The following is a 23,923-nucleotide window of genomic DNA, read 5'->3' as shown; positions in this document are numbered from 1 at the left end:
TCTGGAGATCTGTTACAGAACAGCGTGAGTGTACTTAACACGACCGAACATCACACTTAAAAATGCTCAAGGTGCTAACGTTTACGATAGGTGCTTTTTCCCACAACTTTAAAAGAATATTGCAAAAAGAGAGAAAAGACTTATAATATGGGCAAGGGGCCTATTGTAAAACATAAAACACATTGACCACAAGATCTGCAAGCAACTCAAAGATCAGGTGGGAAATGGCCTTTTCTTTTCTACAGGGGAGTAAACAAGGCCAGAAGGAACTGGGTGTTGGCTGTGGGGTGAACAGGTTGATGGCTGGACCACTGCTCAGGGAAGGTCTTTCTTCGTGGTCAGCTTGTTTTGGGGGGAGAAGTGCTATTCTGAATTCCGATACTGGCTCAGGTTGAAGGTGGGTCAAAAGTCAGGGGCCTGTCTGGAGAGGAAAAGCCCAAGTTGAGTTTGGTCAAGACAACTAGTGGGTATCTTGTCCAGATGGGTCAGTGGGGACAGACAGTTCAGTTTATGACACAGAGAATGGAAACTGGAGAGTGTGTGTCTGGCCTTGTCCTCAGTAAACAAGGGAGCCTCCATTGTCGTCTAAGTCATTTGAGGAAGGGTCGTTCTCGGCAGTGAGGCTTTTCCTGGAACATGGAGAGCAGGGAGCCTGGTGCAGGGCTGCTTTCCAGGAGCACAGGACTCAGGTGCTGTTCAACATCATCAGCCCCCTGCAGCCGCTCTCCCTCTCTCCCTCAGTCCTCACCCTGCCAGCGAGTTTCTGAGTTGTGAGGGTTTTTTTGGTTTTTTTTTTTTCTTTTTTCGGTACGCGGGCCTCTCACTGTTGTGGCCTCTCCCACTGCGGAGCACAGGCTCCGGACGCGCAGGCTCAGCGGCCATGGCTCACGGGCCCAGCCGCCCCGCGGCATGTGGGATCTTCCCGGACCGGGACACGAACCTGTGTCCCCTGCATCGGCGGGCGGACTCTCAACCACTGCGCCACCAGGGAAGCCCCTGATGCTGATTTCTTAACTTTGACAACTAGAAAGACAATGAATGTTAAAATTGTGAATATTTTTAATAAAAATACTTAAAATATAATAAAATAAAAAAAATAAGGCCCGGTACCTGCTCCACTGCCTCTCACCCATCTATTCAGCTGGTGTATTACTCTCTCTTTATAACAATGGCCTCCACGGAAAAACACTCACTGTGCGAGGTTTGCAGTGAGATGTTCTGGCCTCCCTACCGCCAGCAGTTAGTTGAAAAAAAGTTTAATTTGGAAAAAGAATAGTTACCAGGCCTGAGCCAGGGTGAAAGGCAGCTGGATCCTTAAGAATGGGGCAATTCGACAAGCATTGTTCCCTTCAAGTTTGTATCTTTTTACATTCCAATAACTTTTGTGTGATCCTTGGTTTTCTTTTAACACTTCAGTCAGACACAGAGTCAGTGTTTAATATAATTTACGTCTGAAGACAGGCCGTTCCTGGTCTGAACAATATGATGTCAGTGCTTCGGGGAGGGGAAGCATAGCCTTGAATTTTTTGGAAATAAGGCTTTTCAAAAGGGAAGACCCACTGTAAATCAGTAGCCAGGTCACAGCTGCACTTCCACTCTTCGGACTTAAATTCTACAGTTTCCCTCGTATGTATGATGCTGTCCCAAGACCCACTCCGCCTCCTCACAACTGAGCACACACATACGTACACGTTGCCAGGAACGGTTTTGGAATCATTAAGGGAAGGAGGTAAACACACGCTCACAGGTAAACAAGCCTCAACAAATTGCTCAGGTGCATTTGAAAATCCATTTGTTTATATATTTGAAAAACGGAGGAAGTCAAAGTGAACAAGGCAAAAATGCATAGTTTGAGGAGATATTCAAATAGCCATGGAAAAGAATTACTCAGCGAAACAAAGGAAAGTATGACATTACAGGAGTCGTGAGGTTTTTCAAGAGAGTAAAGAGGTTTTGGTTAGTTGATTGTTGAACCCTGAGGGCCTTTGACTTAAGAGTCTGTTGATCGTGGAGGGGCCCAGCCCCTCCTCATGGGTTATTTGCGCCTGTGTGGGCCTGAGGGTATTTTTGTCATAATTTATCCCACCTGTGTCTGTCACTTCCTCCCCACTCTCCTCCCGGGACAGCCTGGCTCAGGTTTCTCGGGAAAGTGCTAAGCCAGTTATTAATAACAGCCCAGCGAGCCTCGCAAGCCACCCAGGAGCAGATGGTGTTTGTCACAAAAGAGAGAGATCATCTCCTTTACTTTGGACTTCGCTTATCAAACCCCTGAACAGTAAGTTTTGGTTTTTTAAAAAACGTGGCTTTTAAAATGTTGACGGAGGAGGAGAGTTTAACGGTAATCTTGCTGCCTTCTGGTAGAGGGAATATAGTGAGCGCAAAGACGCCGAAAGCCTGTTTCCCCTCCCTGCGTTTCAACGTCTTTCCAGTTTTTATAAGGCTGCTTAGAAGATTGATCAAAGAATTAGAATTCGATTCCTTCCATTTCTTTCTGGCTCAGTAAAGGCAGGAGGAGAAGCAAGGGGTTAATAAGATCTCAGTGACTTGAGCCAGCCTTGTGGCCATGCTAGATGTTTCTGCCTTTCTGTGTTTCCTCTCTAAAGAGAGGATTTCAGTGATTCCAAAGAGAAATTTCACATATGGAAAGTGTCTGCAGGGGAATGTTGGGTGGGAGACTTGGGCCCTGTCGGTTTCCATGTTTGAGATTTGGTTCAGAGAGGGCACCTGTCACATTCCACAGGTTCACTGCCTTCCTGAGATTTTAGCCAAAGGCTTTGTCTTTGCAGCCTTTTTGATAATGGTTGCTTCGAGAGTCCTGCGAAGTAGGTCACTGTGTTTTCTGTCTGGAAAAGGAGGACCCTGAAGCTGGTGCCCTGCCTGGCCCTCTGAGGAAAGGTGAAAGCTGACACTCCGGTCCCTTCTCAGGACTACAGACTAAGACAGTTTTCTGCTTTGGTTACATACATTCAACTCTCCTGAACATGTGCATCAGGCTTCTAAATAAGGGAGGCATCACAGGGAAGTGGAGGGAGGCAGATGCCGGCTTGGTATTGAGCCCTGGCTCAACAAGCTTTGGGACTTAAGCAAGTATTCAACCTCTTTGAGTCTCAGTTTCCTTGTTTGTGAGATGAGAGTTATAACCTGTTTGACAGGGTGGTGGGTTTTACTCATAACGTATCTAAGTGGCCAAGTATGGTAATATTATTAATGAAATCCCTCATTTGAATTTTTCCTGAATCTTCTTAACCTGGAGCCTCCAATGTGGTCTTTGATGGGAAACTTTACATTGCAGAGACGATAATTGGCTTTTACTGCTTTTAATACCTTCATCCTTAGGATGGTATCAGCAGTGGGAATGCTGAGGATGGGGGCATTGGAGGATGGCATATGGTTAGCTCAGGACATGAGGCTACGGCTAAGATCAATGATGACGGGGAACTTCATCAAAACAATTTCAAAGCATAAACTATTATTTTAATAAACTTATCTGCTTTACTATAATCAGCATTCTAAAATTTTTCTGGGACTTGCCTGAGGGTCCAGTGGTTAAGACTCCGCACTTCCAGTGCAGGGGGTACAGGTTTGATCCCTGGTCGGGGTCCTAAGAGCCTGCATGCCGCGAGGTGCAGCCCAAAATCAGTAAATAAAAAGAAACTTTTTATTTTGCTTATGTGCTTCCGTGGTTCCAAAGGACTGCTTTCCCCCCTTGCTAGCTTCGATTCTGTGTCTGGACGGGACAGAAAGGAGGGTTGTCTCAGAGAATAGCTGCTTCCCGAAGTGTTTCCTTGTACACTCAGGAGGCAGGATGAGGTTTTTGTTTTCCACCGCAAGCTGTCATTCTGCAAATGTTTATTTAATTCCCACTGTGTGAACACACAGTGCTAGATTAGCAAAGGGTCAGTAAACTCTAAATATGGTAGGAGAAAGAAGTCATTTCATGAGTAACTCTGTTACAAGTCAGAATGGGCTTGTTCTGTGGTACATGACAAGCACAGACAGGATCTGGCTGGCATTCCACAGGGCCATCGCGTCCAATACTTATCCACCGAAAGTGGGCATCATTGGTCAGACTTCCCCTTGGAGAGCTGTACGTTCTTAGAAACGATTCAGTGCTTTTCAGGGCTCCTCGTTGGGTTCACCTTCTAAGTAACAAGCTTCTGAGGCACAGAAAAACGCACCATAAAGTCGCATCTTATCCTCCCCGCCTCCAGTTTTTTTTTTTAATTGAGCACCTGTTTTGTTCCAAGCCCTGTGCTAAATGATAGAAATATAATTTGGGGATTTCCCTGGTGGCGCACTGATTAAGAGTCTGCCTGCCAATGCAGGGGATGCGCGCAAGTTCGAGCTCTGGTCCAGGAGGATCCCACGTGCTGTGGAGCAACTAAGCCCGCGGGCCACAACTACTGAGCCTGCGCTCTAGAGCCTGTGAGCCACAACTGAGGAGCCCACGTGCCACAACTACTGAAGCCTGCGCGCCTAGAGCCCGTGCTCCACAACAAGAGAAGCCATTGCAGTGAGAAGCCCACGCACCGCAACGAAGAGTAGCCCCCCTCGCCGCAACTAGAGAAAGCCCGCGCACAGCAACGAAGACCCAACGCAGCCAAAAATAAATAAACAAACTTATTAATTAATTTTAAAAAAGAAATATAATTTGGTCTTAGAAGAGGTCACAGTTTCTCATTGAACTTGAAATTCTGTCCTCCAACCTGGCCATCTACCTTCTCAGCTAAACTTGACTCCGGATAACACTTAGCTGGTTTCCGAAATCAAATCTGCACCTTAATAATTCACCAGTGAATTTAGGCAGAGGAGTGTATGTTGCAGGCTGAGAAGGTAGTTTAAAAGGTTTGGCCAAATGCTTTTACTAAAGTCAAACAGGTCCAGAGACCTCTCCTCCACCCCAAACCTGGAATGACACACGTTTGGATATGTGAGTTCTGCAGATAAAAACCCCAAACGCAACGAATAAGCACCTGGCCTCAGCCCCACTCCTGCTTTGTCACAACGTGGGAGAACTGGTGGCGAGTGGCACTGCCCTGTGAGGTTCCCGGGCCACAGCTCTGGGCAGTTCATCTGGCCTCGTAAGAGTGCGCTACAGCTGTGGTTCTTGGCAAGGGCCGGGGAACTTGGCAGGGAGAAGGTTGAAAACATTTTGATTATTTTGGTTCCAGAATCTTTCTTAATGTAAAGTACCTATAACCGAGTAATTTATGTCTTCTTAGGGGCAATGCCATCTCCTATTTGGGGGCAGGAATGGGGTAGCGGGAAAGCTCAGCCTTTGGGAGTCTTGGTAGCGGATGATTAAGAGGAGGTGCTTGTTCCTATGTAGAAAAACAGTTCATTTAAGGGCCGGAGGCACAGTCACAGATGGCAGAAGGCCCAAACTGGACAGATATTGACATGCAGAGAAAGCATGAGAGATACAGTTGAAGAGGAGAAAAGTAGAGGGACCCCCCTGTACCCCTGGGGGATCGGGTGGACCCTCATGGTGCTGCCAGGGCAGACAGTGCCCTGTGGCCTACATGTCTGTGCATCTGCCTCAGCTTCCTGGGCTTCCCATTGCCTAAGTCCATTTGTTTGCTCTCGTCCATTGGGTCCATGCTCACCCCTCTCCCTCCTTGTTGGGCTGCAGGAAGTGGCCCCCTTTCTGACTCCAGTGCTTTGTCATACCGTAACCATTATTTTACCAAGTGCCCGGCAGCGTGCTGGGCTCTAGGCTCACCTCTTTTACCAATCCTGAGATGCCGCAGTGGCTAAGGCTTTGGAGCCAAACACACTTCCATTCAAATCCCCGGTCATCCCCGGCGTGTGATCGTGAATAGCTCACTCAAGTCTCGGGTCATCAATCTCTCCAACTAAGGAAATAGGAGAATTAGTAACTCACCTCATAAGGCTTTATGAGATTAAAATCACAGTGTGTATAAGCCCTTCTTAACTGTAGTTACGAATAAAAGCCTTTCAAACCTGCAAAACAGATTGTCTCTGTCACCAGATGGGGTGGCAGGTGAGGTGAAATGCCCGATCCACGGCTCCAGCACTAATACCAGCCAGAACCAGGATCGCAAACTAGTTCCATCCGGCTCCCAAACCTTACTGACCCACCATCTGTGACAAGGCACGTGGTTCTGTTTCCAGGCGAAGTCCACTTTGTCGAGTTTTGTGAGTCTGACCTGCCAAGTTTTCCAGTTTTCACTTGTGACTTATTCTCTTCTGGACACCCTGGTCTTGCCTTGGCCTGAATCAAAGCAGTTGGGAGGTGATGAAGATCGAATATCTTCAAATAGCCAAGTCTGGTGAAACGCCGAATCCAATTTATCATACATGTCAAAAAGTCGCTGAGGCAATTATTATAGTAGCTCAGAAGAAAAGTAGCTCAGAAGAAAAGTAGCTGTGTGACCTCAGGCGAGGTGCCTTCTCTCGTTTGTCAAATGAGAAGTTTTAAGAAATTTCAGATTTCTTTTCCAGTGCCAACATTTCTGTAATATTTCCGATTTTCCACTACAGTTGTTTTTTTTAGCTGGAGAGAGAAAGATCTCCTTGAAATCGTGTCTTAATCAGGAAACAAGGTATAACAATCATGCCTGTAATCATTTCAGTGTCAAGCCATATGCCATTTATTATTATTCTCATTCAAGCTTCCTCACATACAATGCTCATATCACTGATGAGCTGATTTCTCAGATGTCTGTTAAATTCCCTTCCTCATGTAATTCCTCACATAATTAGTTCAGAAAATGCACCTTGAACTCCATTTTAGAAGCTTACAGAACACACAAAACCCACTTACTGTTGAATATGCCTGAATTTCAGTTGACTTCTGAATGACTCATATTTGAGCAGTTTATGTCTCCTGTCCTACCACACCATCATCTATTTCTGGAATCTTAAGGGGACAAATCTCAATTATGCCAGAGAAACAGTAGCCATCCCAGCAGGACACTTCGAATCCTAAAACCCTGTAGGCCAGTGCCAAACTCTTGTTGCCTTCCAACAACTTGACTAGCTTCCCTAATTACAAGCAAACAAATAAAAACAAAAGCAAAAACATCAACAAGATATAATTCCCATATGATTTCTCAAGTTTCTAAAAGATAACTTTATTAAACATAAATTTTATGGGAAAGAGACGTTTTCCATATGGAGACAATACTGAAAATACCCAACTTTGTGATTTTATTTTTGAAGAATAAAAATTTGTGGGAAAAGTAGACTTAATATATGGTTTTTCTTGTCGTAATCGTCTTTTGAACAAAATGAACTTTTGGCCTTCCAAGAAAGCTTCTACTTGAGGTGCAGTTATTAAATCAATATTTGTTGAAAACTGCTTAGCATCCAGTACCGTGAGGCAGTGGGATCCAGGATGGGTAAGGCCATCCCCACTTTCTAGGAAGACAGCCCTTCCAATGGGGGGTGGCATGCAAATAACCACAAGACATGGTTGTCAGTTGCAATATGTTACAGCAAGTGGGCGATAGATTCTGCCTGAGGGTGTCAGGAAAGATCACAGAGGAGGTACGTTGGGTTTCAAAGGATGAGTAGGTCTGTGACAGTTTTGCATGTTTGGGTGTCCAAAGAGAAACTGAGAAGCCTGATTTATTCAAGGGGTACCATCTAGGAGGTAATACGGTAGAATATAATTAACAACGATAGTCACTCTTGCTTATTAAGAGCGACTTGTGCCTAGTAGGCACTCACTAGGCACTAGGCACTCACTTGGCACAAGTATTGATATTATCTCATTTTATTCTCACACTACCCTACTCTTATTATCATCTCCATTGTATAGAAGTGCTAACTGAGGCACAGAGAGTTAATGTAACTTGTCCAAGGTCTCACGGTAAGTGGCAGATCCAAGTCAAACCCTATCAGTCTTATGTCAGACCCGTCTCTCAACCACCAAGTCCTGGAAACATTGTTGTTATTTCTCTGTCCAGCTAATGTCGATAAGATCAAGGGGAGGAATTCATTGGCGGTCTAGTGGTTAAGACTCGGTACTTCTGCTGCTGGGGTCGGGGAATTAAGATCCCACAAGCCACGTGCACAGCCAAAAAAAAAAAAAAGTTCAAGGGGAGGAACCTGTCAGTCATAAGTTGATCAGTGGGTGGATAACAAACTAATAATAAAAGAAAAGAAAATTGCAGAGAGTAAAAGCTAATAAAACACAGATTTAAAAAACTGAACTTTCACCTAATCGGGTTGCTAGACAGTAAGCTCGTAGTAGTGGCCTGTGAATGATCCATTTACAAAGAGCAGGTTGTTTTGATATGAATAAAACTGACTCTTGTAAAACTATTCAGGCAAATTTAGGGTTCTCAGGCCCCGAGGGATAACGGCAAGACTATCCATCCCATTGTTCAGCCAGCACTTCACATATACAGAAGGGAGCCAGGACTGAGGAAGAAGAGTGGCCATCGATAATTACATGTGGATATTTCCATTTCAGTCCAGTCCATTTCCTTTTCATTTGAAAACATTAATAAATCCACGTAGTTGAAACAGAGTGGCATCTGGGGATGGGAGTCCTGGGTTAGTAGCATCAAGGCTCCAGCATAGAACCTTAAGGCAGTTGCTCCATCGCCCCAGTAGTGCATAATCACAGCCTGGCACACACTAGACCCTTAATGAATGGTAACTATTATACTTTACTTAAGTGACCTATTCAGCAAGAGTATCTCATGTTTCAACATTTGTCTCTAGGGAACTTCTGTCAATATTATCTTGACCATTAGATATTGATGGAAACAAGGAGTAGAATTAGCAAATTCTTATCAAAAAAGGAAATATTTTTGAAGTGTGACTCATATGTTTAAGACTATAATCTTGAATCCAATGAAAAGTGTTTTCTTTGGATTTAAAAAGAGACTTTGCAAAGTATGTTCTGTTCTTTATCTTGACCAGGAATCCACGCCTAATCAGGGGAAATCGTAGAGGCTGAGAGAGATTGAGAAACAGGTGAAGTCTTAGTACCAGTAATAATTTTATAGAATAGAGGGCGTTTTACTTGTTTGTTTTGTATTGTTTTATTTTTGCCAGGGGACCAAGCCGTTTAGCGAATGCACTATGGTCCCAGGAGTCAGAGTTGACTTGAGAAACTTTGTTTTATATAAAATCAAGATTATAAAGGTTTGAAAGGCCAGAGGCTACAAACTGATGGCAGGGTGAAGAACAGAGAATGCAGTGAAGTTCAACCCCCAGAGACCAAAAGTTACTGCTACTCGCCATTAGTCTAACTTACCTTGTAGGATTCCACTATTCAGCCATTCAATGAACAGGTCAGTTTGGATTTAGATTATTTGGACTGTTGATGGAATCAAAAGAAAATATAATAAAGACAAGTTTTTAAAACTAGATAAGAGAGTATTCATTCTATTTTAAGTATAACATTCTATAAATTAATTTCTACAAAATAAATTGATTCTCAGTGCCTTTTGGAAATAGGGAAAAGAAAGGAACGTAGAGGCATTTAAATGGGAGGGAAGATTATTTGCGGTCATGTGAAATTTCAACATGAAATATATTAGGCCCCAAATAACCTAGGATGTCTTAAATTTTATTTTATTTATTTTTTATACAGCAGGTTCTTATTAGTTATCTATTTTATACATATTAGTGTATATATGTCAATCCCAATCTCCCAATTCATCCCACCACCACCACCCCTGCCACTTTTCCCCCTTGGTGTCCATACGTTTGTTCTCTACATCTGTGTCTCAATTTCTGCCCTGCAACCGGTTCATCTGTACCATTTTTCTATAACCTAGGCTGTCTTATATCAGAAATTGGAGGTGATGTTATTTTAACTACGACTTTTAAATACTGCATTCAAGATAAGACCACGGTCTTGAGATAGTCACACTCAATACATTCTAGCATACTTTTAGAAGTGTCCTAGCTTGTTTCAAATTTATTTATTTTTTACATTTATTTAGTGCATGTTTTATCCGATTAAAAAAACACTACAAATCATTTTTTTTCCTGAAAATGCTGCTGTTAACTAGCCTTTCCTCTAAAAGAATGTCCCTGCAAAGAAAAAACATGTGATTACCAAGCTTCTAGAAAAGTAAGTAAGAACTAATTAGGCAAAATGTAAATCAAACACTGCGACAATCATAATTTTAATCCACAGTAAAATCTCAGTGTGCTAGTAAACTTACGATGGTACAGATTTGTGTCCTTCCAATGATTTAAATCTAGAAACAGATCTAACACTGAGAAGAACCAAACAGAAACCACCAACATTCCTCTTTCTCCTGAACATTTTGAATGAGACTAGAACATGTTCTTTAGCCAAAGAGACAGTGTAAACTCAAGGAAAATGAAATGTCTCAGTGAAACATTTTAATGAAAATATGTAATTTATTGGATAAAGTGTAAGTTAAATATTTTCATTAAAATCTTTGACTGACATTTAATCTTCCCGAATTCATATTTGTTAAAATGTTTGGTTTGACAAAAATAAAATCAGTATACATTACTTTTAAGTATATGGGAAAGAAAGAGGACTAGCCGTTATGGGACTACTTTCTTTCATTTTCTGAAGTTATATAAGCAACATCCTTTTAAATGAAAATGTGAGAAGTGGAAAAAGCAAGGAAAAAAAATCACATATAGCCCTTCACCCAAACTCGACCACTATGACCATTGTTGACATTTGTAGATAGTCCTGTTTCCTTTTTTTTAACATTTCGATTGTGAAGTCTAACATACCTACAGAAAAGCCTATAAAATTTCTATGTGCGGTTTAGCAAGTAGTTAAAAAATGATTGCCAGCGTAACCACCAACCAGGACAAGAAATGAAATACTGCTGGAGGCTCCCCACACCCGTGCAGCCCTTCCCTTCCCCTCACTAACACCACCACTACCCTGATTTTATGGTAGCCAATCCTCTGCTTTTCTTGATCAATTCACCACCTACACCATTGCACCCACATATACACCCCTAAACCATACACCTTTAACTCTGTTTTCCTACTTTACATAAATATATTTACACTGTGCATTTTCTTTTGTGCCTTGCTTTTAAAAAATTCAATATTATGTTTATAAAATTCACCACTGTTTTTGTATGTAGCTGGAGCTTAATTTTCATGATTGTAAAAATTCAATATTGTGTTTGTGAAATTCACCGCTGTTTTTGTATGTAGCTGGAGCTTAATTTTCATGATTGTATAATATTCCATTATATGCATTTATCTATCTACTAATGGGCATTTGGTTTGTTTTTAAGTTGAGGATATTACAAATAATATTTGGATATGTATCCTGGTGTGATTATCCATGCTTGTCCAGGAGTATAATAGGTGTTCATAAGGTATGGCTTTTAATCATAATTAAATATTTTAACATAATTTTCTAAGTAGTATTTTCTATTATTTCATAGTTGTAATAACCATCATTGTGTTGGATAATTTTCCATTTATGGCTGAATGTTACAGCCTGGTCTTTTGTAATAAATTCACTCCACTTTCTAATGCTTCTAGTGCTGGAAACAATTAAAATCTAGTCTCTTAGCAAGTTTAATGTTTATAACACACTTTTATGTCTATGCTCACTGTACTGTGTATTACAGTGTTCTCCGGGACTTATTTATCTACTCGTTGCACATGTGTAACCCTTACACATCTCTTCCATTCCCTCACCCCCTGAGACCTATTGTTTTAAAAGCGTGGTTTAGACTTCCTGCTTCCACTGCAAGGGGTGTGGATTCAATCCCTGGTGGGGGAACTAAGATCCCATATTCCCCATGGCACGCCAAAAAATAAAATAAAATAATAAAAGCGTGGTAAGTGTTTGGCCCGCCAGGAAAAGTATAGAGTTCAGTTTAAACTTTTTGTGAAACGTTTAGTTTTCAGCTCTACAATTCTGTGATATGTTGAAATCAACGTGTCACGTTTGCCGAACTCCACTCTTCGACATCTCCTTCCTGACTTCTTTGAGAGTCATTTTAGAGTCTCTCCAGGCAGGCTCCCTGCCCGGCCACTTCACAGACCTCCTCAGCATCCAATAAAAGCTTTCGCTGTGCTTTGACACAGGAACCAAGGTTGCTAAGAGACCACCTGTGCTGAATGCACTTTGTTCTAGCAAGAGCAGCTGGAGAGAAAACCCAGGAGCAGCATTACCAACCACTACCCGGGATTAAGTCAGGTGAGAAATGGGTTTCTGCGCACTCTTCGACCCCCACCAGTTGTCTGGTCTTTCCCTCACTTCCTATTCAGTCTCTCTCTTTACCGCTGCTGGAGAAAATTGAAGGTACCCCTCAGAGCACAGACTGAAGAAACACAAGATGGAGGTGGAGGCCATAGGAGGAAAGGAAAATCGCTTTGCGAACTCATGTGTTATTCTTACCCCTTCTTTCCCAAACATAGGCACAAGGAATTGTTGAACTTAAGGGAAATTCTAGGCGTTTACTTTGCCAGTGATTGCTGTGTAATTTGGGGCAAGTCATTCCCTCCTTTAGGAAGGGGGTTAGTTATTATAGAAATTAATCAAGATTGTTAAAAGTGGAAGAAGATACTTGTATAAATCTCATCTCTCTCCCCCTCTCTCTTTCACCTTCTCTCTTAAAACTCAACCTGCCTTTTTGGGTTTGAGTGAAAAATAGCAGAAAATATTTTCCCACCCCGATCTTGCCACTTTCTAAAAATATTGATGCTCATTTTTTTAAATAAATTTTTTAAAGTTTATTTATTTTTGGCTGCATTGGGTCTTTGTTTGCTGTGCGCGCGCTTTCTCTAGTTGTGGAGAGCAGGGGTTACTCTTCGTTGCGGTGCGCGGGCTTCTCATTGCGGTGGCTTCTCTTGTTGCATGCAGGCTTCAGTAGTTGTGGTGCGTGGGCTCAGTAGTTGTGGCTGTCGGGCTCTAGAGTGCAGGCTCAGTAGTTGTGGTGCACGGGTTTAGTTGGTCTGTAGCATGGGGGATTTTCCCAGACCAGGGCTCGAACCCGTGTCCCCTGCATTGGCAGGCGGATTCTTAACCACTGTGCCACCAGAGAAGCCCTTGATGCTGATTTTAAGTTGAGTGTGTATAAGGGACTTGGATGTAAGGCCAAGTTCACATTCCTGGAAAAAGAAGTTAAGAATGGTTCTAAACTCCCTACCTGACAGGCATGTGAAATATTCCGACAGTGCGCTAAACAGACCACAAATTAATATCTTTGAAAATTCCGTAATACTTAAAAAAATTAAGATATTAAAAAAACTGATTAACACAGACGTGTGGAAGAAATTAAAATATTTAATGTCTGGTTAAGTGACCAAAATATGAGAAGATTTTGAGGAAAGATCAGGGAAATGAAAAAAACCTTTTGTTGTTTAATGTTTAAGAATTTTATCACATGCCTCTTTCCATGTCTTCAAATTCTTATTTCCTGGTAATACCCACTGTACAGGTTAGAAGAATGGCAATTTCACTGATGCCATAAGAATGATTGTAAATGACTTTGCAGATAAGACTTCAAAAATAAACTAATTATGGATAACATTGAAAAGAGAGGGGTAATTCTGGTAGTTCCTTGAGCTGTTTTTTTTTGTTTGTTTGTTTTACAAATTTATTTATTTATTTTTGGCTGCATTGTGTCTTCGTCGCTGCACGTGGGCTTTCTCTAGTTGTGGAGAGCGGGGGTTACTCTTCATTGTGGTGCACGAGCTTCTCATTGCGGTGGCTTCTCGTGTTGTGGAGCACGGGCTCTAGGCGCGCGGGCTCAGTTGTTGTGGCTCGCGGGGTCTAGAGCACAGGCTCAGTAGTTGTGGCGCTCGGGCGTAGTTGCTCCATGGCATGTGGGATCTTCCCGGACCAGGGCTCGAACCCCTGTCCCCTGCATTGGCAGGCGGATTCTCAACCATTGCGCCACTAGGGAAGCCTTGAAAGACATTTCTTGATCACTGTTTCTTTCCAGTGCAAATATGAGATTGATTTTAAAGAATCAGGGTTATAAATGTGTTCATTTAAGGACATTTTCTCTTTCTTTTCCCCCTAGGGAGCAGGAGCTCTTGGATATGACCTGTAAACACTGGATGTTAATTTCTACTACTAACCCCACAAGTCTGGAAGATGAAATTGTGGGAAGACTTCTAAAAATTCTGTTTTTTATCTTTGTTGACTTCCTGTCTATTATATATGTTGTTATAACTTCTTAGAAAGTTGACTTCCCTTACTTTACATGTGAATTTCATATTGAATTACAGTGAATAAAATTTTGTAATTTAGTATGTTGAGTGATTTTAATATGATGACATCTCCAATTATTCTAGAGGCCAAAAGGACATTGCAATAAAAACAACGTTGTATATTATTTAGTACTTTCTGGTTTATAAAACATTCACATAAATTGAAATGGAATTTTTTCCAAAAATCTACACTACTCTCATAAAACTTCTTGATTTTTAACATGATCATTAGTTGATAGATTGACTAAAATTTGTAGGTGTAATTATGAGTGAAGTTGTTTCTTAAGGATGCGTACCTATGTGAAATTTTATATGGTTCTATTTTTTTAAATTTATTTTTAAAATTTATTTTATTGAACTATAGTTGATTTACAATGTTATGTTGATTTCTGCTATACAGCAAAGTGATTCATTTATACATATATACATTCTTTTTCATATTCATTTCTATTATGGGTTATCACAGGATATTGAATATAGTTCCCTGTGCTGTACAGTAGGACCTTGTTGTTTATTATATGGTTCTATTTTTAACACATCAAGCTTAATATAAGATGATCTTTCCATACTGTATGCTAATAGTTTATTCTCATTTTCTTACATACACATTTCATCTGTGTGTAGGTAGATTGTTTTTCTTAACCCTCCACAATTTTATGTTTCTACTAACAAAAACTTAAAGTTAGGAATAGAAATGCTTAAACAACGTTCTTTTAGGAAAATAGAACTTGTAAGAAAGGAGAGAAAACCAAGGTGCAACCTGTGTTGATTTTCTGTTTGGGACTAAATGCTCACAGTATGTCATTTAATGTAAGGCTCCCAGTAATCCTAGGAGGCAGGAGTGAGTTGTCCCATTTCACAGATGAACACACTGAATCCTGGAAGAATTATGCTAGCTGGAGACCATACCTAGGAAGTGGCAGAACCAGATCTTGGGCCTTCACAATCCATCATATCATATTGCCTCCAAAGGTAAATAATAATTAAACAAGTGTGGTTAAAAAGCAATCTGTAGAGCTCAACGTTTTTTCACAGTAATGTTTTATTCAAGACCCTATGGCTATACTTTAGTATTGCCCTGATTTATTTTCTTATTCCACATTTAAAAATCTTCTATCGAAAAGAGAGATCAAGTTTACCCTTTTCTCATATCCACATGGACAATGCATTCTCTTCCACAGCTCTCTTGACTCCCTCATTTTCTGACAGTGCTAAAGTATAACTGTTGAACTTCTGCTCTTTAAGCCTTTGAAAAGCAAAGTTCTCTTTGTCCTTTAGACTGTTTGACTTTTTACATTGGACACACATGTTTCATAAAATCCTGAACTCGTCCATGTGATGACCATCTTCTCAGATTTGGCCCAGACGTTAATGCAAGGTTTCATAAGAGACCTAATGAAGTGTGAAAGGAATCTGGGACCTTTGAGACTTATTACTTCAGTGACTCTTACTTAACCTTTCAGCGGTGTTGTATATTTAACCATAAGCCAAACAGAGTCAAAACTATGTGAGCATTTGCTGTAACAGAATCTCTTCTTTCCCTACATAATATTGTTGAACACTTCCTTTTGGATATAATGTGGGTGTGATGTGTTTCTCCCCAAGCCCCTCTCTGTGGGATTTCTTGGAGCCTATTAATCAGGCTGTTGACAGGGAAGTCAAGTCACTCCCAGGCTCAAGCAATTGCTTCTTTTCTGTGTGCTTCCAGGCAGTCAACAATGTGGTTAGAAGCACGGATGCTGAAGCCAGGCTGCCTGGGTCCAGATCTTGGCTTCACCGCTTATGGTTTAATAACCTTACGTCTCTGCTTCCTTACATATAAAATAAGTGCCTGTGTCATAGGTTTGTCGAGAAGATGACATGAGATGACGGGTGCAACGTGCGCAGCCGAGTGCTTGGCATATGGAAAACGCACAATCCGTGGAGGACTGCTGTCGTCAGCATCCTCAGGTGATGCTGAGCGTTAGCGAGCCTCCATCGCCCTGCCTGTTCTATACCTCCCCCTCGCCCTTAGAATGACCTCATGTTATCCCATCCCGTTGGCCCAAGGATGTGATTCTGTCCCCCTGACCCCTGGCAGAGTTCTGCGGCAAGTGTAGGTATAAACTGGTGGAAACTACGGGGCTTTTATTTGGTTATGTTATTTGGGGACCCGGCGATGACAACTGGATGTCATAATGTGACTCCAGACAGCAGAGGATACTTGATGAATAGCCTATTTAAAAAATGTTCATTGATTGATTGATTCTTTTTTTTAAAATTTTTCTTTCAAATGGGGCTATAGTTGCTTTACAATGTTGTGTTTCAGGTGTACAGCAAAGTGATTCAGTTATACACATATCTATTCTTTTTCAAATTATTTTCCCATTTAGGTTATTACAGAGTACTGAGCAGAGTTCCCTGTGCTCTACAGTAGGTCCTTGTTGGTTATCTATTTTAAATATAGTGGTGTGTATATGGCAATCCCAAACTCCCAATTGATCTCTCCCTTCCCACCTTTCCCCTTTGGTAACCATAAGTTTGTTTTCTAAGTCTGTTTCTGTTTTGTATAAGAAATCAGAGTCTTAATGTGCAGTCGACGTGGCTTTGTCATTGGAAATAGGTCACTTTTCCTCCACTCTTCAAAAATATTTGTTCAGTTCCTTTTTGGCACGTGTGGTGCTGGGCGCCCAGGTCAAAACAGTGAATACAACATAGTTCATGCTCTCCTGGAGCTCATAGGTTAGTGGGAGAAATGAATGAATACCCAAATAGTGCAACAGCCACTGGGGGAAGTATTAGGATGGACATGCCTGGGGTGTTATGAAGGGTGTGATGAAAGGTGTTCTGAGGGCCACCACGAGCAGCAACTCCTGGGAGCTTGGGAAACATGCAGAATCCTGGTCCCCGCCCCCCGCAACCCCCCAGAGCTGCTGAATTCAGAATCTGCACTGTAACCAGATTCCCCAGTGGTTCAGATGCATTGAGAAGTGCTGATGTGGAGGGAAGCTCACGGACTCAGTGTTCCTACTGTTTGGCACTGAACAGGTATGTGACCTCGGGGCAAGTTGCTTAATCTCTCTGGGTCTGCTACTCCTCCTGTTAAAACAAAACAGAACCAAGAAAAAAACAGAAGTGGCATTAAGACCATCAGCTTCATGTATCACATAGAAACACTGTGACTCTTAAATGAACTGGACTGATACTTACAGGGAGATAGATAACAGAAAGGAGTCCTGGAACTCTAAGACGTTGTTATAAACATCAAGAAGACAGGAGTAGCTCTGGGAAGTAAGGGACCTGTGACTACCTTCCGCAGGATTGGAAAAGGATTGTTTTCCTAAATGGCAACAATGTCCACGGCGTATACGTATGTATGCAGCCTGGGTTAGGTAAACACGAGTTTTCTGGAATTGAGTGACAAGTACTCTACAGTTGATGAAGCATTAGTGATTCTTTAAGTGTTCACTCGAATGAAATAACTTACAAGAAAACTAAGCCAGATAGCCATTCTGAGTTGGAATGGACAGTTCCTATCTTTGGGGCGTGATTGGGACAAACTGCTTCTGTAGAAACCAGGGTCAAGGTTTTTGGGGATTTTTAAAAAAATTTTTATTTTATATTGGAGTAGAGTTGATTAACAATGTTGTGTTAGTTTCAGGTGTACAGCAAAGGGATTCAGTTATACATATACATGTGTCTATTCTTTTTCAGATTCTTTTCCCATGTAGGTTATTGCAGAATATAGTTCCCTGTGCTCTACAGTAGGTCCTTTGAGAGAAGATCTGAAGCGCGTGGTGTGCACGTGGCCACACAGATGCAGACTGCTGTTCTGCGCTGCTTCTGCGTGGCTATTGTTTGCTGCCCTTCCTGCAAGCGGTCCTACTGAGCAAGCTGAAGGCAAGTTGCCACGTAGGCCACTCTGGGATCAGCAATGAGCCTAGACTTATTTATAAACCAACAGGAAAGGCCCCAGAGCTGCTCCGCCACCTGACCTGGGACCACGGTGAGGGAAGATTAGTGAAGGAGCACAGGAAGTCCTTGGTGGCCAACTGGGTTTTCAGTCTCAGCCCTTTGCCCGTTCAGCCTGGAGGTGGCTACAGACTGTTCTCTGAAGGGTCAGTGTCCCTGGACTCCTGTCTGAGGTGTGGCAGGTACAGAGGCTGACCTTTCAGATGTTGTTTACAAAGTTGATTATGACTTATCCCGTGGAGATCATTTACTCAATAAATCTTTATCAAGCGCTCACTGCCTATCTGCTAGCTTTGTAGGCACAGGGAAATATTTCGGTCCCTGTCCGTGAAGCCAAATCCGGCCTCTGTACCCCGACACAGAATTAATTTTCAGAGGCAGAGTTCTGGGTGAAGTAAAAAGAATAGCTTTATTGCTTTGCCAGGCCAAGGGGGCCACAGGAGGCTAATGCCCTCAAAATTGTGTGTCCTGACCCGGAGGGGCTAGTGAGGAGTTTTATAGTAACGGTTCACAGAGGAGGGCGTGATCAGCTTGTGGACGTTCTTCTCATTGGTTGGTGGTGAGGTAATTGGGAGTCAGCATCATCAAACTTCTGGTTTCAACCAGTCTGGGGTCTATGTGCTTGTGGGCAGCAGACCGTTAACTGCTCCCACCTGGTGAGGGCTTCAGTATCTGTAAAGAGCTCAAAGATATCATTATGTGTATCCCTTGAGGGGGAACCAGGACCCTGCCCCAAGGCGACGCTATTGTTTCTTGACTGGCCTCCCTTTTCCGAATCCCCTCCCTTCCCTGATTAGCAACTCTTTGAAGCTGCTGGTTGGAACTCAGGGAAGTCATGGAGGCTGAATGAAGCCTATTTCCTGTAATCAAGAAATGGGGGACACGGAAAGGCTTTTGTGCCCTTCTGCCGGGGGAGGCGGACAACAAACTGATAAGCACGTGAGCGTTTCAGATAGTTCCAAATGCTGTGCAGAAAATGAAGTGGACCCATGGCAGAGAGGGTTTCTGTGGGGGAAGAATATTTTAATTAGGGGGAGCTAAGGAGCTTTTCCTGAGAAGGCGACAATGGAGCAGAGGCTTGACTGATGAGGAGCTAGCCAGGTGGAGATCTGGGGACAAGTGAGGACTTCCTGCAGGAAGAACAGCGGGTACAAAGGCACTGCGGTAGGTGGAGCTCAGCAAACCCTTAGGAAGGCCAGTGTGACTACAGCTTAGTGAAGAAGTGGGGAGTTAATTTTGTAGGATTGATAAAAATTTAGCTTCTACATAACTTCTCTGGTTTAGGGAAACTTTCTCATGGCAGAATAAAGAGAGAATGTGAGACTCTCTGATGTTCTGTGTCCTTTGTATGGGACACATCACAACTTACTTTAAACAAGGAATCCTCTCTCCAGGGGTTGCAATTTTTCCATGATTATTCCAGGCTGATCATGCCTGGCCCCTAACTTGTCATGATGCTAGGGAGCTCCATGGCTCTACTAGATGAATGAAAAAGCTGTGTTTTTAGGACCGCTTTTTAAAAACTGTAAGCAGAGCTAAAACTGCATCTGCTGTAGCTTATTTTAACAGCAGCCTTATTGACATATAGCTCATATACCATACAATTAATCTATTTGAAATGTACAATTCAATGATTTTTTTAGTATATTTACGGAGTTGTGCAACTATTACCACAATGAATTTGGAACAATTTTATCACCCTAAAAAGAAACCCCGTACCCATTAATCCCCATGAGCAGTTACTTCCGATTTTCCCTCAACCTAACCTGCCCCCAACCACCCCTCCCGCCAGCCCTAGGCAATACTAATCTACTTTTTATGTGGGAATTTCATATAAAAAGAATCATACAATGTATAGCCCTTTGTGCCTGGCTTCTTAATGGCCAAATAATATTCCATTGCATGGATATACCACATATTATTTATCCATTGATCAGTAGATGGTTATTCGCATTGTTTTTATTTTTTTAATTTATTATTTATTTATTTATTTATTCTGGTACACGGGCCTCTCACTGTTGTGGCCTCTCCCGTGGCGGAGCACAGGCTCCGGACGCGCAGGCCCAGCAGCCATGGCTCAGGGGCCCAGCCTGTCCGCGGCACATGGGATCCTCCTGGACCGGGGCACGAACCCCTGTCCCCGGCATCGGCAGGCGGACTCTCAACCACTGCGCCACCAGGGAAGCCCCGCATTGTTTTTATTTCTGTCAGTTATGAATAATGCTGCTACGAACACTCATGTACCAATTCTTGCAAGGGCATATGTCTTCGTTTCTCCTGTGTATACACCAACTTGTGGGATTATTGGGTCATATGGTGACTCTTCCTTTAAACTTCTGAGGAACTGCTGGACTATTTTACAAAGCAGATGACCCACATCTATAATCCTTGAAAAGCTTTCTCTTGATCTCTAAGGGAAAAAGAACATTTTTGTCACCCTGATAATCCTCAGGATTTCAAATATTAAACGGTAGGTCATGAAATAAAGGCTAAAGATGAAAATATTTGCTCCCTTCCTCTTGATTTGAGTTTTAAAACTTCATCTGTTTTCTTTAAATCTCTATTTTATGCTATCTAGCAATCAGACCTCATTCTTTGGGCTCCTTTTTACCCATTTCATTTCAGAGTTAATTACATAAGAAATTCCTCACATTCTTTCAAGTACCTTAGGTCACATTAATAAAGATCCAAGTTAATATGAGATATTTTTTCACTGATGGCAATTAGATTTATTCAATTAATTTTCACCGGATGCCTACTCTAAGCCAGGCATGTTCAAGGGGCTGGATAATTTCTGTGCTGTTTCCGGTTCTAGGAAGTTCACTTTATTAGTCATGTGGTTGGAGGAGTACCTTGTCGTGCAAATGATTCTCATAGCTCGTAAGCAGTCTCTTCGCAGATTGAGTTTTTGGCCTTTCGTATTCATCAGCTGCAAACTGCTTATAAAATATACCCTTTTGCCACACTTAGTGAATCAAACACCTTGTAGATTATAATTATCAGCATGGCAGGAGTTCCATTTGGTATTTCTTTTCCCACCCACAGCAATATTCATTTCTTGATTTCTTTGGTGGTATATTGTAACACTGTGGGCTAAAGAACTTGTTGAAAAATAATCTTGACCAGCCAAAGAAAAGTTGAACTAACAGCCTTGCCAAGAATGACATCTAAGTCAAAATCCAGCCTTTCAGTTCATTAAGACCGTAGTTGACAGAAGATGGACCCAAGTTGTAGAAATACTGGTGTGGTGTGGGGTGCGGGCGACCCTTGAGGAGAGATTCAGATCTACTTGGTAAAAAGGTTAATTTTCAGACTTGGTGTGTCACTGAGCTTTGTTGATTTCCTGGGCCGGTTATCATACCTGCTTGTCACTATAGGAGCTCTTCTTGAGTGAATTTCAAGAACTCAGATGCAGGTTTTAATGAGACATCCTTAAAGGACATTGTATATGACAGCTATTTGTAATCACTGTAAATTTGTGAATGGGTAGAATTTTCTTCTAATTGTGTAGAGGAAAGGTAGGATCAGATTCCCAGTTGTAGTGGGGTTCTTTGGTATATTCATGAATACAAGCACTCGTATGACGCTTATTATGTTAGGCTATTTGGAGCACTTTATGTGGTTTAATTCACTGATTCTTCTCAACTACCATATGAGATAGGTATCATTCTCCCACTTTTACAGATGAGGAAACGGGCACAGGGAGGAGAAGGAACCTCTTCAAGGTTACAGAGCTAATCAGTACTCAGGCTTCAAGTTGTGTGTTTTTATCCTCTATTCTCTCCACCTCTTATTAGTCAACCTCTTGGAGCCTCTGTTTCTTCATCTGAAAAATTAGTAGATTAAATGCTACAGCAAGTGTGAGGTTCTACCTGCTGATCTTCAAGGCCTCTTGACTAGTTCTAAGACTCTGATTCAAATTCAGTAGTCTCAAAAGAACATGCACGACCGCGTGTAACTAAGAGAAATAATCAGGACACAAAGTATCTTTGTGTATCAGCCTCTTTGAGCCTCCAAGGATGTCTGGAGGACCAGGTTCATGGAAGGAAATGCCCACAATTACTGTTATCCATGATGTTGAGAGTGAATTCAGCTTGCGCTTGGTGGGTGCATCTGTGTGATCAACCCAAGTATTTATACTGTGGGTCACACCCCTCTAGATTTAGAAATGTAGTGGTTTCTCTTTACATACAGACTGATGGATTTGGTTGTGGACATTAGAGCTGTTGGCATGCCTCTGTCTGAGCCAGCTGTACATCTGGGGTTTGACTGATGTTTGCTTTTTGTTGCCAAAGGATGTGGCCCCTTCCTTCTAAGGTCACTTTTTTTTTTTTTTTTTTTTTTGCGGTACACGGGCCCCTCACCGTCATGGCCTCTCCCGTTGCAGAGCACAGGCTCTGGACGCGCAGGCCCAGTAGCCATGGCCCACGGGCCCAGCCGCTCCGCGGCATATGGGATCCTCCCAGACTGGGGCACGAACCCGTGTCCCCTGCATCGGTAGGCGGACTCTCAACCACTGCGCCACCAGGGAAGCCCCTAAGGTCACTTTAACCTAATAATCAACCCTGACTCTTCTCGGTGAGGACAAGCCTTTTTCCAGTAAAACTTTGGCATGTACTTTGCACGTACCACTACTCACTGTACTGGTATTGAATAGGTTTCTTGCTCTTTGTTTCTGTTGCATATGTTCACCCACCTATGATCATATTATCCAAACCACAGATCAGGAAATTTGAGTCAGACAAAAGAACTTTCCACCATATCCAACTGCAAAAGAAATCTTGGAAATATATTTTAAATTGGAGTTTCTTGGAAATTTTTTTATGTTTTTTTAGAACAATGAGATTCAATATTTGAAATTTGGACTATTCTAGAGGATCCTGCAGTGGGAGGCACACTTCCCTTAATTTTACAGCAATTCTTTATAAGCTCTTATGGGAAACCCGGAATCCATCCCCAACCTTTCTTTCCACTAATCCCCACACGCATCAGTTACAGGGCCCTTCTTAATCTCTCAGATCGGTCCCCTTATTTCAAAATTCTCTAGGTGTTAAATTTTCAAATCTATATTTTTGCCTCAGCTGTTAAATCAGCCTCTGACCACTTTCTCTCCCAGTCCATCTTCCAACGTGGTTTCTAAGAGTGATGGTTTTGAAACACAAAGCCAACCATGTCATCCACTGTTTAGAATCCTTCAGTGGTTCCTCTTTGCTTCCTGGAGAATGCCTTCATATAAAGACACAGGGTCTAACCCACTGTAGAGGACATTTATTGTGTTTAGGCTAGTCAACATCCCAATTTGCTTTTGGAGAGTCCTCTCAAAGTGCCTTGTCTTCCTCTGAGTGAGATGGTTACATTGCCCAAACTGGGCCAGTCACACTTTCTCTTCTGGGACTTTGAATCCTGAACAAAACCCCTGCAAGGATGGAGAAAATAAGACAGAGCCCATTCATTTCCTGATGAAGCAATGTAGCCCCTGCCAGTTAGATCTCCAAGTGGACCGGAGTCCTGGATTCTCCGTTTATGCTGTCCTACCAAGAGATGGGAGCTGTTGCTAACAATCAAAAGCCCTATTCCTGTTTACCTCCCACTTCCTACAAGTACTCTGACCTTGAATCATTTGTCATTATCCACTGTAGTTCCCTAGCCTGGGAGTCTTTTACTCCATTAAGACTCTGCAAACGCTCTTCCCTCAGTCTTGGAATGGCCCCTTCTCAACCCAAGCAGTGTTTCTGCCTCTCTGTTCTCTTAAGGTAGCACAAGTACCCTGACGGAGGTACTTAGCACGTTCTAGTGACTATTCACC

The 23,923-nt window shown here is 42.3% G+C and overlaps 1 protein-coding gene across 1 annotated transcript; it reads left to right on the top strand.

The window, feature by feature from the left end:
• Window positions 1-902: 902 nt before the first annotated feature.
• Window positions 903-14,205, top strand: MRLN (myoregulin). Its single transcript, XM_027091829.1, has 3 exons — window positions 903-2,275; window positions 12,034-12,145; window positions 13,977-14,205. Exon 3 carries the CDS (start codon window positions 13,996-13,998, stop codon window positions 14,134-14,136), a length of 141 nt encoding a protein of 46 aa, XP_026947630.1. The 5' UTR covers window positions 903-2,275; window positions 12,034-12,145; window positions 13,977-13,995; the 3' UTR covers window positions 14,137-14,205.
• The last annotated feature ends 9,718 nt before the right edge of the window (window positions 14,206-23,923 follow it).

Source organism: Aethalodelphis obliquidens, unplaced genomic scaffold (genome assembly GCF_003676395.1).
Source record: "Aethalodelphis obliquidens isolate GAN/ISIS:26980383/991018 unplaced genomic scaffold, ASM367639v1 scaffold73, whole genome shotgun sequence".
Classification (NCBI taxonomy): Eukaryota; Metazoa; Chordata; class Mammalia; order Artiodactyla; family Delphinidae; genus Aethalodelphis; species Aethalodelphis obliquidens.
The sequence above is the reverse complement of the archived record's forward strand: the minus strand, read 5'-3'. Positions and strand labels throughout refer to the sequence as shown.

Bases quoted from the DNA above. Each gene is read 5' to 3' on its own strand.
- MRLN (XM_027091829.1), top strand. From the start codon at position 13,996: ATGACCTGTAAACACTGGATGTTAATTTCTACTACTAACCCCACAAGT.